At 35.1% G+C, this 16,180-nt stretch overlaps 3 protein-coding genes across 4 annotated transcripts; 1 reads left to right on the forward strand and 2 right to left on the reverse strand.

Annotated features, from left to right (window-relative positions):
• Positions 1 to 4,989: 4,989 nt before the first annotated feature.
• LOC103832680 (protein DJ-1 homolog B) lies at positions 4,990 to 7,828 on the forward strand. 2 transcript variants are annotated; one of them, XM_009108739.3, is made up of 9 exons: positions 4,990 to 5,212; positions 5,291 to 5,491; positions 5,595 to 5,744; positions 5,837 to 6,022; positions 6,345 to 6,425; positions 6,560 to 6,760; positions 6,835 to 6,975; positions 7,088 to 7,293; positions 7,506 to 7,828. In XM_009108739.3, the coding sequence occupies exons 1-8, from the start codon at positions 4,997 to 4,999 to the stop codon at positions 7,283 to 7,285; spliced, it is 1,374 nt and encodes a 457-aa protein (XP_009106987.2). In that variant the 5' UTR covers positions 4,990 to 4,996; the 3' UTR covers positions 7,286 to 7,293; positions 7,506 to 7,828. The 2 variants fall into 2 exon arrangements, with proteins under 2 accessions (XP_009106987.2, XP_009106986.2); XM_009108738.3 differs by lacking the exon at positions 7,506 to 7,828 and having other exon boundaries at positions 7,088 to 7,444.
• Positions 7,363 to 10,504, reverse strand: LOC103832679 (ABC transporter G family member 10). The gene has a single exon (XM_009108737.3). The coding sequence runs from the start codon at positions 9,236 to 9,238 to the stop codon at positions 7,472 to 7,474; it is 1,767 nt and encodes a 588-aa protein (XP_009106985.1). The 5' UTR covers positions 9,239 to 10,504; the 3' UTR covers positions 7,363 to 7,471.
• Positions 10,505 to 10,820: 316 nt separating this feature from the next.
• Positions 10,821 to 15,192, reverse strand: LOC103832681 (translation initiation factor IF-2). Its single transcript, XM_033276519.1, has 6 exons — positions 13,666 to 15,192; positions 11,882 to 12,237; positions 11,764 to 11,816; positions 11,628 to 11,665; positions 11,169 to 11,562; positions 10,821 to 11,085 (listed from the first exon to the last, which is right to left on the reverse strand). Exons 1-6 carry the CDS (start codon positions 13,710 to 13,712, stop codon positions 10,861 to 10,863), a joined length of 1,113 nt encoding a protein of 370 aa, XP_033132410.1. The 5' UTR covers positions 13,713 to 15,192; the 3' UTR covers positions 10,821 to 10,860.
• Between the last annotated feature and the right edge of the window lie 988 nt (positions 15,193 to 16,180).

Raw genomic sequence — 16,180 nt, forward strand, 5'->3', positions numbered from 1 at the left:
ACTCTTGGATAAAACCTAAATCTTGGATAAATCTTAAACTCTAAATCAAAAACACTAAACCCTAAACCCTAAATCATAAACCCTAAACCCTTGATTTAGAGTTTAGGATTTATCCAAGGGTTTAGGATGTAGGATTTAGGATTTAAAGAATAGTGTTTAGTGTTTTGCTGACGACGTTAAAAAAATATATTTTTTTGTAATTACTAATATTTATTTATTTATTTTTATTTTAAAAATATAATATAACTTAAAAATATTTTGTTTCCTTTTTAAAAAGATATCGAATATAAAATAATACAATCTTATTGGTTTGTGAAGGATTCACCTAGGGGTGAACCCAAAAATAAGTAAAAAAAATTCTCCCAGCACATTAAACTGGTGAATTAGAGCACTGAGATGAAAGCTTATATGAAAGTTGATACATCCAATACATTGCCAGCGGATACAGAAAAAGTGTTTAGAATTCTCACATTATAAAAAGAAAATTTAACCAACTCTGAACAAAAAGTTGGCCACTGATAATCACACACATATATATAGTAAGTATAGACTAGACTTACTTACACTCAATTCTTATACATACATTTTAATTCAATTTATTTGTAAATAGTGTTAACAAAAATATTGCCGCAAAAAGTTAACAAGCATAATAGGTTTGGGTATGATAGCAACCAATAATCACATCGGTGTTAGACGATCATAACTCCAGTTTTTTAACTGAGGTTCTTAACTTCAGCTAAGAGACGCTTTTTAATTTTTTTTAGATTTTAATTAAGAAAAACTAAGAACCGTCTCTTAAATAATAGATATAAAAGTCATTTTTTAACCGAAAAATGAAAAAAATGTCAAATCGTGAATTAAGAACTCCAGCTAAGAGACCATAATTAATCATGCCCTAAGTTACCTCGTAGTTTGCAAGGCTCTATTGGTTATAGAATGTAGTTTCTGTTTCTTTATTCTATTTTTAACACACTTTATATACGCTTACATTTACATGTTTACATATACACCCAAATGTAAACATTACATCTAATTAATACGATTAAATGTCGATCCGAATGTTATAGGATATCAGAATTTTAAGTAAACTTTAATAATTCAGTTTGTACAACTAGGTGCACAAAAAAAAGAGAAAGAACAACTAGTGTTTAAAGATTAAATCAGTTAACTCAGTTTTAAAAGTTATAGTGTTATACTATCCACACGACAACAATACTAGACTATTTTCAATGATTCATCCTATTTTTCACTGTAAAATATACTAATTCTAGAATTGTGATATAATCCAACGGTATTTTATTTTATAGTAAAAATAGAGTAATGAAAAAAAAAACATTATTCTATATATATAGCAAACTCATTTTTTCTTTTATTATATAGTAAAAAAGAGAGTACTACTGAAATATTTTTACTATAAATTCTATTTTAAACTGAAAAATAGACTGGAATTGGAGAATGCACTTAGATGTGATTTGTCCAACAACAACATATATATATATACACAGATAAAAATCAGAAAATAATAGCATTAGGTTGTGACAAAGATATATGTACATATATGTACTCATTGCAATTTTTCAACAGCTGGAAACAGATTCTGTTATAAACATATATGAGCTTCCACTTTTTATATTCGACCATTTACGTCAAAGTAATTGAAGATTGAATCGTTAAAAGTGTGTGGTGTGTTTATAACATATATGTATATGTCAATAAACAAAAGCATAACGTTTGTGTCAATTATATGTATGCCATAGTATATCTTAGTTGATAATGGAGCGGTTAAAGCATCAACAGTGGTGTATGGTTGAGTCTCTCAACAAAGATAAAATATAGAGAATTTTTATCCTAATTAACCAAATACCCTAAATTTCACAATGTTATACCTTTTTTCATAGACATAAACTAGTCACATCATAGGTATTTTCGTTTTTTTAGAGTTTTAAACCAATTCACCCTAAAATATAATGAATTATATCTTTTAATCTTTTGTATAATTAGAGTATTTAGAGGTTGATACATGGAAAAAAGTCTCTTGCCAAGAGACTTTCATAAACAATATTTCTCTCTTTTTTTTTGCATTTACTTTCTATTTATTATCTTTAATTTTAATTATGATAAACTCACACAATTTAACCAGTGTGCATGCTCTTACAGTATTTTCTTTGGTATAATATTTTTAAAATAGGGTTTTAAGCAATATACCGAGTTGTTCTTAAGCCAGTTACATGATTTATTACAAAATATTTTTTTTTGGAACTCACACAAGTTAATATTATATTCTAGTAGAACATAGTCATATAGTTAAATTTGAACCAATTAGAAAATTACAAAATGTTCTTACAAGTTATAATTTTACACAAGCGTGGTATAGTGGGGTTTGGTATACCGACATTTGCATAATTTTATATGTTCTTATCCAAAACTTGTTTCACAACAAGAAATTATCAAACGTAAAAATATTATGTCATCATCTTCCTCTCTCCCGAAAAAAATGTCTTTGACATAGAGTAACAAATTTTTTTTTTTACTATGCTTTAATCATATAATCCTCAATGTTATGTATTTCTACATAACATTTTGTGTTTTTTTTACACAAGGGTTTTCTTACTTCAAATTTTGTTTAAGCATATAATATACCGAAATCTTTAGTTATACTTCAGATGCTTCTAACCACACGTTTTTATGTGCGTATACTTTGAAAATATGTCATCATGTATAAAATAGATGGTGGTTTCTTTTGGAACAAGTTAGGTTGTTTAAAGAGAATGAAAAGAAAAAGCTAATAAAACTTAATTCAAAAGCTTCTCTTTTATAGTTATTTAGTCTCGCCCGACTCAAAAGTTCCCAATAGTGATAAACTTGAATCTTGATGTCATCTTCACACTAAAAGGAAGCATTTACGTAACACGTCAAACTAAATTTTATATTGAATGTATTATGAATAATTCATTTGCTGCTGCATACTTGGCATGTACTGTACATTACGGCTTAGTTAAACATAGTTACATTATACAGTAATCTGTCGTCAAAATTGAAGGACTGGTGGTGAATTTATTGAGCAACGACGTTATAGTGATGGAGAAAGATGCGTTTCTATCAGTTACAAAAAAAAAAAAAAAAAAAAAAGATGCGTTTCTATATATCTTTATTGGTAGTACTCAGGGCAAGTCTTCTATGAATCTTGAATCCAGCTTCGAGATTTCATTTAAATGCAAGTGTCCTAGAAGTGTTGAATTTTTCATTGTCTATAGCTGTTATGGCTATGAATGATGACAAATAAAAAAGTGGTGATATGCAATCTACACTCTTTTTAATTGTTAAAAAGGGAATTTGAAAAGCAAAATAATATGGGTAAATTTATTTTGATTAATACAACTATGTAAAAAACCATATTTATTCGCCATGATTACAAATTATAAACATCTCGTTGGTTTTATATGGGTTAAGTCAAAACCTATGGTGTGTTTCTTTTCTGTCTTTCGATAAAACGTGGAGTGTTTACATTTTCAAAATATCATCATAACTGATCTGGACTGGACTATATTCCACTCGCTGCTACATCCTTGGTGAAACAAGATTTGACTTTACTCTGGTCCGATTGCATTTCTAAACCGTGATCTATTTATGGAGAGAACGCAATAACACATGTCACAACAAGCCATGTTACTCGTCTCTTTCCCTTGCCCACAGAATTGATAAATTATTCAAAAATTGAACCCTCTCACTATGCTTTTTTAAGCATATGAGAATCCTGATAAATTATTTTAACCCTGATATACTTACCCAGCAATTAGACTTGTGTAATCTTTATGATAGTGATTGAAGCTTTGATCACTTTACATTTCTGTTATGCTTCAATATTTCATTTGCTCTCATTTGTAATTAAATTTGCTTTTTAATATGTTTTATTTTTGGATTGAGTTAATTTTTCAATAGTCAATTTTTTTTGTCGACAATAGTCAACTTCATATAGAAAAATCAAGTATGATACTAGAAAACTAGGATAAGTAAATTTTGTAAATGTTTTTGTTCGCAAAAGAGATGGAAAGAAGAGCGTTGGTGTTTACGTACCAGTTAAATAAAAATATAATAGTCAAAGTAAATGTAGATTTGGTCCACGATAACGCTTGTCCTTCAAAAGTGGCGTCAGAGACTCAGAGTACGCATTATCACTGGATTATCTCGGTTAGATAGATGTGATTACGCTTCTGCACACTCGCATTGACCACCCAGAATCCAATATTAACACGTACACTTTTTATAATTAAATGATTGTTTTTGTAGTCTCTTTTTCATTATTATTTTTAAAATATATTTATTAACTTAAAAAATAAAAAATCGAAAACCATATCAGGCATTCCTACCTGTATTGTATATTATAGTATCATTTACACATCCACACAATAATGTAATAAAAAACAAAAGTAGAAAATGCAAAAAGAAAACAAAAACAAAAATAGAAAATGCAAGTTCCAAAGGAGTGAAACTGAGACATCATCCAAATGAGGAAGCTATATAGATGCAAGAAAGGAAGTAAATTCAGAAATCCCAAACGGTTTCACTCACTCTTTATTAGAATGGTTCCATTCATCTCTTCTCCCCCCCTCAAGTATTGATTCGTACGGACACTTCTTCTTTGTAATTTTCAGGAGTAGTATTAAATAAAAGAATTTTATAGTTTGGAATGGAAAATGTATCTATTCAGAACTGAGAGACTAATCGTAATGAATGCTATTTAGATTCAGCACATGGTCAAGCCAAGCCACCCACGTGGAACATAATAATGACAAAAAAATCCACCCATTTTTCACTGTTTTTATACATGCATAAAAACGACAGAAAGTGCATCAATGAAACTATGAAACGGGACGTTGTTCTCGGATTAGCCAACCAACTACGCGCCGTTGAATATTTCTCCAAAACAAACTTTTTTTCTTTCCCAATCGGTACGATGACGTGTAAAAATCAACGGCCTCATTGTTAGATTCCACCAATGAGGTCGAGACACGTCAGGATAATGCTCGTTTCACTGCTTCACTTTCATCAAACTCCTTTAGAGAAACAAAAAAAAGAGTCGTCAATGGCGTTTCACTGTTTAAACCCAATCACTGCCACTCCATTCTCCAGCACTAGACTCCATCGCTCAACTTGGAGACGAACTTCTCGATCCTTCTCCGTCTCCGCGACTATGGCTTCACCTGCTAAGAGAGTAAGAAGATCTGTTATCGACTTCTTCAAATGCTTATCGATCCTGTAAATTGATTACTGTATCGTTCGTGCGTTTTAGGTTTTGATTCCCGTTGCGCATGGTACGGAGCCGTTCGAAGCGGTGGCGATGATCGATGTGCTGCGGCGAGGCGGGGCGGATGTGACGGTGGCGTCCGTCGAGAATCAGGTCGGCGTTGATGCTTGCCATGGAATCAAGATTGTCGCCGATGCGCTTCTCTCTGATGTTAACGACTCCGTTTTCGACCTTATTATGCTCCCCGTACGTCTCTGAGCACATAACTGAACAATTAGGGATTGGATTGAATAGCAAATCTGTTTTATATGCATTGTATCTGGTTTATATGAATGATTGTTTGGTGAAGGGAGGACTTCCTGGGGGAGAGACTCTTAAGAACTGTAAACCTTTAGAGAATATGGTGAAGAAACAAGACAGTGAGGGACGACTCAACGCTGCTATCTGTTGCGCTCCTGCGTTGGCGCTTGGTACTTGGGGTTTACTAGAGGGTAGAAGAGTATGTATGCAGTGATGAGTTTCCAAGAACTTTGCTTTTATTAGTTTTGAGTTTGTATTTTGGGTGTATAAAATCATATATGGTACTTGTAGGCAACATGTTATCCGGTTTTTATGGAGAAGCTTGGAGCGACCTGTGGCACAGCTGTTGAGTCAAGAGTGGAAGTAGACGGGAGGATAGTGACTAGTAGAGGGCCTGGAACTACCATGGAATTCTCTGTCACGCTTGTGGAGCAGCTGTTTGGGAAAGAGAAAGCTGCTGAAGTCTCTGCACCCTTGGTATGTCTCTTGTCCTGGATTCTGTTATCAAACCTCACTTCAAATCCACATATGGGGAACTGGGCAGAAGAAGTAGCTGTTTATAATTTGATGCTCTTAATAGAACTGAAACTTTGGTTGAATCTGAGGTCTGTAAGAGTCTGAACTTTCCCGCATTAGCTCCTTTGTCCAGTGCCATTGACTGTTCTTGAGAGGTTTCATGAAGCTATAGGATACAGGAACTTCTTATTTCCACAAGGAAAAAAACTATTATTTGGTAGCCTAGTAGTTGTTTTATGGTATGGTATCCTGTTACACTCTCTACTTCCCGTTTTGACATCAGGTGATGCGCCCCAACCCTGGTGATGAGTACACAATTACCGAGCTTAACCAAATGAACTGGTCGTTTGACAGCACCCCACAGGTAACTTTCAATAGCCGATAGTCACTTGGTTGTCACCTTTAATATTTAAAAAAGAGTTCTATTTTGATGAGCTCATGTATCTGTTTCATTCAACATTCTTCCGTAGACTGAGAGTCAGTGGTTTTTCTTTTCAGATTCTTGTACCCATTGCAGATGGCTCAGAGGAAATGGAAGCGGTTGCTATCATTGATTTTCTGAGGCGGGCAAAAGCAAATGTCGTCGTTGCTGCGCTTGGTAACAGCTTGGAAGTGGTAGCATCTCGTAAAGTCAAGCTTGTTGCAGATGTGCTTCTCGATGAAGCTGTAAAGAATTCATACGATCTGATAGTGTTGCCTGTGAGTGCTAACTACTTCAAATGCCAGAAAGAATATAATGTCAAGCAACATGATGAACTTGTTTTAATTCACAGGGTGGTCTCGGTGGTGCTGAAGCATTTGCAAGTTCGGAGAAGCTAGTGAATATGTTAAAGAAGCAAGCGGAATCAAGCAAACCATATGGAGCAATTTGTGCCTCTCCTGCTCTGGTATTCGAGCCACATGGTTTACTCAAGGTACAAGAAAAGCGAGAGAGACACCACAATCGCATACACATTGTTAGCTAATAATAGAGACTCAGATGCATAGGATCATTATCTTATTTCAATTTTATGGATGTTTGTATAGGGCAAGAAGGCGACAGCGTTTCCAGCAATGTGCAACAAACTCTCGGACCAGAGTCACATCGAGCATAGAGTCTTAGTTGATGGAAACCTCATAACGAGCAGAGGTCCAGGAACCTCTTTGGAGTTTGCACTCACAATTGTAGAGAAGTTTTATGGGCGCGAGAAAGGACTTCAGCTCGCAAAGGCAACACTTGTGTAGTATCTTAGGTAAGAGTAACTTTAATTTAAAAAAGGCTTTAGTATCAAGCTATCTGTGAATCTTTGTGCTGAATGTAATGCTTAATAATATGTCTTTATAAATAAAAGAGGTTACTCTGTTATATTTAAATCACAAAACAAATTGAAACAAATTGAATTATATAGCTGCAGAAATGATGTTATTAACCTAGCGTTTTGTTTTGTAACATCTATACCACAAGATGAAGAATCCAAGGACTCTGTACCCAACGATGAAACTTGCCATGATTCCAAGATTGCTCCATTTCTGAGACTCCTCCAGGTCTTGTTCCTTCAAGAACACGTCTCCTCTATACTCGTTGATCATCAGGCACTCGAATGGATACTTGAAGAGGCTGAGATAATGCATGAACTCCCAGTAAACCGGGATCCTGTCCTTTGCGATGAAATAGCCAGAGAAGAGGAAGAAAGATCCCATGAGACCTGAGATCACTGATGTCCCCATGATGAAGTTTGGGACAAGAGCACTGAAACACGCAACAAAGGAGTTTGACATGAGAAGAACGATCCAGATCACCAACGAGAAGTAGAGGAACCCATCTAGCTCTCTTCTGAGACCGACCAGCCAGTAAACCGGTGTAGCGAAGAGCATGCTTATGATCAACAGGAAGGGGATGAAGATGAGGGTATCTGCTAAAACATAAGACAAAACTCTGTAAGCCCTTCTTGATGTCTCTCTCATAAGGATTCTCCTGTCTTGCAAGAATATTGGAAGTCCCTCTGTTGTGGAAGAGAGTAGGAAAGTGAGGGTAAAGGCGAAAAACCCTGTTCGCAAGACTCTCCCTTCTTGCTTTTGATTCCCAACGTTCAGGTAAATGGAACCGAGTATTAGACCGGCTATGGAGGCTTGTAAAGCTCTGGTTGTGAACAGCTGTTTGGTTCTGAAGATGTTCTTGCAAGATCTTTGCCCAAGTATCTGCACCTCCTCTAACACCGAGTTGCTGTGAGAGTCAGGTTGATGAAACTCTCTTCCTGCATTATTACTCTTCCATGTTTTGCCATGACCGTAACACGAGATCTCTCTGCAGCTCTGCGTCAAGACCGGTTCAAGGCTCCCTGCAATGTCAATAGCGTACTCCAAGACATTCACACGGCGAGGAATCTGGTGACCAAAGAACTTGATCTTCTGATAAAGACTATTAACCGATCCGTTCTGAACAACCAGTCCACTAGAGAGCAACACTATCCGGTTTATCTGCTCGAGAATACGAAAACCGGGCTGGTGAATCGTCAGGACAATGGTTTTACCTTGTTTGATTGTCATATCTTTGAGAAGCATCACAACTTGAAGAGCAGAAGCTGAGTCCAAACCAGAGGTTGGCTCATCAATCAATATAACATTAGGGTCATGAACAAGCTCAACTCCAATAGAAACCCTTCTTCTCTCACCTCCAGAGATCCCAGATCTTGATCCTTCCCCTATCCTCGAATCCGCCACATGTTCAAGACCGAGCTCTTCCATCAGCTTCTTCACCTTGGCCTTCGCCTCTTTCCTGTTCGTCTTCAGCCTCAGGAGTGCGCTGTACGTCAGTGTTTCTTGCACCGTAAGAAATGGAAACAGAGCATCTTCTTGTGGTACAAACCCTGAAACCCTCCTGTACTCAGGACCATTCATAGGCCTTCCATTGACAAGCACTTGCCCTGAGACTTTCCCTTGAGAAACTTTTCCAGCTAGTATCTCTAGTAACGTTGTCTTCCCAGCTCCACTAGGACCCGCGATGGCAGTGATCTCCCCGGACCTTGCGTCACAAGAAACATCCTTCAAGATAACCTTTTCTTCCTTTTCATTCAACAAGCCACATAAATTTGAAAATTTTGAAGTGTTTCCATATAATCTATACGATAGATTCTTGGTTTCTAGTTTGTAAGAGATTTTCCGACAACCGGAAACGGGAGCTTTCACCGGTAACTCCATCTAAGAAAGAAAGAGGGAGAAAGAGAGCATTAAGTTTTGGGAGATAAGAGAAATCAAACAAAAGTTAGCAAAGAGTATGAGATTAAGTGAAGAATAAATGGTAGAGAAGATGAACTAACACACCAAACTTTAAGGAACCTCACTTTAGTAGTATTCAAACATTTTGAAAGCTTGAGACTTTAACAGCGCTCTCTTGTTGCCTTCCATGAAAAACTGGAAAGCATTGACTGAGACGAAAGAAAATCAAAGATATTTATTATTCCAAGCCTAAACTATATAGTAAAGTATTTGTTTCTTATAAGAATATTTTGATATAGTCAGATAAATTCTTAAGTGGATGAAATGTACTTTCTTTTGTATTTTAAATATCTTATAAAATTATAAACATTTTGTCTTTTTCTTAAATTGGGATTTGAAATTGTGAAGAGGTACAAGAAAATAATTAGTTAAAAGAGATTGGTTTCTTGTTTAACAAGAATTAACAAGAAAAAAGGGCGTAAAGAGATTGGTTTCTTGTGAAGATTCTCAAATACGGGTGAGCAGAAAACTTGACTGTAAAACGTTTTCTTGTTGGTGAACTTGTTTTATCTAATTTCATTCTTTTATTTTATAAACTTCTTTAAAAGAGAGAGACTCAGTTTGGTTGGTTGTGTACCTACAAATTTCATTACGCGTTTTGGAAAACCTCTGTCTCATTTAGAGGGTTCCCAGTATATAACTGATAACCTCAATAATTTGAATGTTTATGTAAAAGATACAACATAGCACAGGATTTCGTTTTCCAATTTGACACCCATACTATTCATTTATTTATGCAAAACCCAATAATTCGTTACTGATATAACTTGCAGTTGGTGAAAAATAAAACCTTTTTTTAATCTTTTCAATTTAATGGGGTTAAGCTTACATTTGAGTTACAAATTGATCAATTTTAAATTTAACTACAAATTGATGTCAAAAAAAAAAAAAATTTAACTACAAATTTGAAGGACGTTACTACAATGCAGACAAATGGGAATTCTCAAGATTTTATGTGAAATCCAGATTAGCCCAATGTTAGATGGGTTCTTTCTGACTCATACTTGGATGTTAAGAACAAAGACTATGAAGGTAAGTCGATTTGCTCTGACAGTTGTGTGCAATGTAGTAACAACATCTCTTATAAGAGACCACCAGCATAACCGTACGTGAACCAGAACTACCAGGGTTCACCACCACCAAATATCGGCCAGAACTACAGTGGTCTTGTTCCACCACAGCCACCACTAAACATGAGTCAGAACTACCATGGAGCACTACCACCGAACATGAGTGGATGATGGTTTGGAATCTACCAGAAGAAAGGTGGATACTAACAACAAGGCCAGGGTGGTGGGACACATCAGGCAGTCTTACCCGGTCATTAGGGAACAGTAGTACCATGGTTAAGTAGCTTAACCTTTGTATTCAACAGGGAACTGAAACTATTGTGGTCAGTATTCATCAGTTGTCACTCTGGTTTGAGTGAGAGACTGAGAGTCTGTTAAGAATTGGTTTGTCTATTATATCTTTTAAGTATTACTTCAGTATTTAGTGGAACAGGGAGCAAAGGGGCAACTCTATAAACTATGAGTTGAAAAGAGTCAATCAAAATCCATCGATTTCATGGCAAAAAGACCAAATCTTGATGAAAAATCATTTCCTCTTTGGTTCTTGGCAGCTTGGATCTGATCAGAAAGTGAGATATCTCCTCTTCTTCTCTCTTTCATTATCAGCTCCAAGTCCAGTTTCTCCAGCTTGGCTGCAACTGAAACCACCTTATCTTTTCCAATAGCAACTTTACCAAGACTTGTTTTCTTCTTATGAATCTGACAAGACATGCAAAACAAAAGAACCATGAAGTTAGTTTCTTCTTTTGTCTGAGGTTCCAAGGAATATTTTCTATTTTTACCTTTGTGAGTCTCTTCTTCAGTTTAGAGCGTGAGGCAGTAGTTGTACTCTCCTTGTTCTGTTGTGGTTTTCGAGTCTTTCCTCCTCTCTGGTCTCTCTCTTGCCGTTCTTTCTGTCTTTCCACAACTCTCCTCACCTTCTTCTCTGTCTTGGTTTCTTCTGCTCTCACCTTGTTTTGTTCCTTTGTTCTAGCTTTCTCTTCAGATGAAATCTCTAGTTTTGCTTTCTCGTAGCTGTCCCAATCGAGTTCCACCTCACCACTTCCTCCTCTCCTTGCAGCTTCTGCAATGCTCTCTGACCACAGTGAAGTAAGCTTCTCCTTTAACCTCTTGGATCTTAACCTTTCTGCCCAAATTTGTTTCATTGAAGCTCTTATCTTCTCCTTGGTTTCATCACTGCAAGAGACAAACTTAGCCTAGTGTATCTACACTTAAAACAGTTAAACAATGAAGGTACTCACCTGTGAGGTTGTTGATGCTCAGACACCTTATCCCGAACCTGAAAAAAATGGTAAAGAGTTCAACTTTGCCATATGGGTTTCCTCATCTTAACGTGTAGAAAAAAACAGATATTGAAAGAGTCTTACTTGACATCACCTTGGGGTTTCTCAAAGCTTCAGTAGTTCTCTGCTTGATTCGTCTCCGAGTGTCTGTTCAAGAGGTTGATGGATCAAACAATCATTTCACAAAAAGATAAGACTTTGTATAGACTAACCTTGAGAGTGTTTAATTCCTTTGTTCCATGGTATCTTTCCTTTGTTAGCTAATCCAATCTTCCTTCGCCTTTCCTCTTCTCTCACCTCCCTATCAGCTTCAGCAGTAGTATCTTTCTCCAAAGCCTGCATCTTTAAAAGTCTTGGCTTGCTACGAATCTCACACACATTGTACAATGACCGTACAGTAGCAGCAGGTTTCAACTCCAACCCTCTCGTAGCATTTAACGAAGCAAGCGAATTAGATGTTCTGAAGATGCTTTTGGGTTCTTTGAGATTCAAGTAAACTGTATTTGGGAAACACCAAACGCATCGAATTGGGTATTTCATCATCACCCCTCTGCAAAAAGGAACACAGTACTTTGCAAATTAATAAAAAAAACTAGATTTTGATCCGTGCAACCGCACGGGTGTTTGTTTTCACTTTTTTATAAATAAATTATTGTTTTAGAACATAAGTGGTATATATTTTTAATGTTAATCATATACTTAAATATTTAGATAACTATTTCAAATACAATAATTTTATAATTTACATGTTATAATTAATTAATTGTTTAAACCTTATGTATTTGCCACTTTTTATTATATATTTATCTTATTGTATTTGCATTTAGTTATTAAGTAAATTAATATATTCATGAGAAAATATATTTAAAAAATATTTTGTATTTAATTTAGGATAAATTCTGACCCGTATTTCAAAACTGAATTTCTTTTTACCAATATTTTTATGCTTATTCATTTTAGATAATTTCTTATTGTATATATAAAAGTGTAAGATATGTTAATTTTTAGACATGTATTATATAGTTTGTTAATTTTAAACCGTTCTATCATCACATTATATTTTAAATAAATAGTTTATATTTATGAAAATAAAATTTATAAATTTATCAATTGAATATAATTTATCATATTTATTTTAGTATAATAATTATATTTTAACATGATCATGACTATAAAAGTAGACAAAATATGATATAATTTATTTATTTTCATTTCTAAACGATAACTTAAAATACATTAAGTTATTGTTTAAATATTTTTACACAGATTTATTAGAATTTTAAAATATAATATATAAATATATATTATATTTAAAATGAAAATATATTATGATTAAAGTAGTTACAAAGATTTTATATTATTAACTTTATAGAAGTACATGTTAATTTTTATACATGTATTATATAGTTTGATAATGTTAACCCATCTTACCAACATATTAGATTTTATTTTTGAACATAAATATTTTATAATTACGAAAATAAAATATATAAATATATAAATTTAATACAATTTTATTATATTTAGCTCAATATAATAATTTTATTTAGCTCAATATAATAATTTTATTTTAATATGATTGATTATGATTATATAATAAATAAAATATTATAGATTTTTTTATTTTTCATTTTATATAACTGAATGTATAATAATATTTTAAACTAATTTCGAAATTAGTGAAAATATTTAAATATAATTTCGAAAATGAAGATCTTGTTAAAATCTTTTCAAACAGATTTGTTAGACTTTTAAAATAAATATATTTATATTTAAAATGAAAAGATATCAAAAGATATTATGATTAAAATATTTTAAAAATTCTATTTATTATTAGTCTGAATTAAAATGTAGTATGAATTTTTATGAATAGGTCCATTAGGTTCATTTTTTAAAAAATCACACATGAATCAAGGTTGTGACTTCTATTTTAATATATAAGATGTAGCAACATTCCTCGACGGAAATGAATGGGAGATTAATAAAAAAAAAACGGCACGAAGTTTCTCCTCTCAGTTTGATCGCACTTTCGGCGAGTCCCATTGATGGAGAAGAGAGAGAGAGAGAGAGCGGGAGGTGAAACGGATAAGGGAGAACTAATGGGCCTTATATGGGCCTCGTCTTATTTTATTGGCCTTATAAAAGTCACCGCGACAAGCCTAATTTACTTACGCTTATATAAGAGTAAATCAAGAGAGGCTTTGCGTTGTTTGTGTAGAAGAGTTCTGAAGATGCACTTTGCTGATGATCCTATAAAGGTGGTTGATGGAATCCAGCTGCAGTGTAAGTTGGCTATAGATGGTAAGAAACGGAAGCCATTGGGTCAGGATGTTGGTGCTGAGCCTGGACCAATGGGTGGTGGTTATGGTGTGCCTGGTGCTCGAAGTGGTCCTTATAGAATCAGCATCATCAGTTCATATCTATAACACGGTGTTCATTTGCTCCATGCATTGCTTGTGGAGTTGATGTTCTCTGCTTGAAGTTTAATCTCTGTTTCCAAGTGAAACTCTTGTTTGTTAATGCTAATGACCAAATTGAGTTGGGAATGGATGTTTGAATCAGTTTTGTGGGAGGGCGAAGATGCTCTCTTCGTGGTGATAACGTGATTGCAACCTCTTTTAAAATCTCTGGATTGATGAATGTATTGCTGCTTGACCTCTTTCTCTCTGCACTTTAACTGAATATATCTTGGCCTCTGAATGCCTTGTTGCTTTATGGCTGATTAGCCTAGGATGTCTTCCTGTATTTTTTCTTTCATAAACAATAGTTAGCAGATTGATTTTGTTTCTTTTTTCAATAATATTGGTGTATTTGTTTCTTCTGCCTTGTTTCCTGGTTACTCTTCCTTGACTATTATGGAACATTTGACTCTAGGCTAACTTGTCTGTGATCTATTGAGGACATCTATATGGGGAGAATCTTTTACTTGACGTAAATAAAGTAGCACTAGAAGGCTGCCTTGATGAATTATATATGACTAGTTGATTCATAGGTTAATCTCAAAAGTGCTGAACCATGTGTTGCTTTAGCAGCTTTATATATTAGAGAAAAATGGATTTTGCCTTTCCTGATTTCAAAGCGTAGACAATTGTATTTTTTGCCTTTCCAGATTTCAAAGCAGAGACTTGTGAAGATCTATTTGTATAATAATGTCAAAACCAGACATGGTAGAGGTAGGGGTGTCAAAATGGGTCAAATGGTTCAACCCAACCCAAAACCCAAATGGGTTTACTGTTAATGGGTCATGGGTCAACCCAACCCATTTATTAAATAGGTTGGGTTGACCCATGACTCATTAAATTAAATAGGTTAGATGGGTTAATGGTTGACCCATCAACCCAATATCTTTATAATGAATTATTTTTAAGTTAAGACCAAATTGATCAAAATGATAAAATATTTTTTGTGGTTTAGGCGGATAATAGCATTTTTGCGGGAAAGTGAGTTCTCCCAGTTTTGGTGTGAAAACGTGTTAAATTGTTCTGACGGAAAAACGTGCTTTTGCGGTTTTGGCGAAAAACACGTTTTTGCGGAAAAACGAGTTTTTGCGGTTTTGGTGGGAAACACGGTTTTGCGGGAAAACTGATTTTTACAGTTTTGGCGGGAAATTACATTTTTGCGGTTTTGGCGGGAAAATGCGTTTTTGCGGTTTTGGCGGGAAAACACGTTTTTTGCGGGTTTGGCGGGAAAATGCGTTTTTTGCGGTTTTGACGGGAAAATGTGTTTTTGCAGTTTTGGCGGGAAAACACGTTTTTTTTGCGGTTTTGGCGGGAAAATGCGTTTTTGCGGTTTTGGCGGGAAAACACGTTTTTGCGGGTTTGGCGGGAAAATGCGTTTTTGCGGTTTTGGCGGGAAAATGTGTTTTTTGCGGTTTTGGCGGGAAAACACGTTTTTTTGCGGTTTTGGCGGGAAAATGCGTTTTTGCGGTTTTGGCGGGAAAACACGTTTTTTGCGGGTTTGGCGGGAAAATGCGTTTTTGCGGTTTTGGCGGGAAAATGTGTTTTTTGCGGTTTTGGCGGGAAAACACGTTTCTTTGCGGTTTTGGCGGGAAAATGCGTTTTTGCGGTTTTGGCAGGAAAATGCGTTTTTGCGGTTTTGGCGGGAAAATACGTTTTTTGCGGTTTTGGTGGGAAAACGCGTGTTTGCGGGAAAATTGGTTTTTCACTTTTGGCGGGAAAATACGTTTTTGCGGTTTTGGCGGGAAAATACGTTTTTACGGTTTTGGCGGGAAAATACGTTTTTGCGGTTTTGGCGGGAAAATGTGTTTTAGCGGTTTTGGCGGGAAAATGCGTTTTTGCGGTTTTGGCGGGAAAATATGTTTTTGCGGTTTTGGCGAGAAAATACGTTTTTGCGGTTTTGGCGGGAAAATATGTTTTTGCGGTTTTGGCGAGAAAATACGTTTTTGCGCTTTTGGCGGGAAAATGTGTTTTTGCGGTTTTGGCGGGAAAATGCGTTTCTGTGGTTTTGGCGGGAAAATGTGTTTTTGCAGTTTTGGCGGAAAAATATGTTTT

Source organism: Brassica rapa, chromosome A08 (genome assembly GCF_000309985.2).
Source record: "Brassica rapa cultivar Chiifu-401-42 chromosome A08, CAAS_Brap_v3.01, whole genome shotgun sequence".
Classification (NCBI taxonomy): Eukaryota; Viridiplantae; Streptophyta; class Magnoliopsida; order Brassicales; family Brassicaceae; genus Brassica; species Brassica rapa.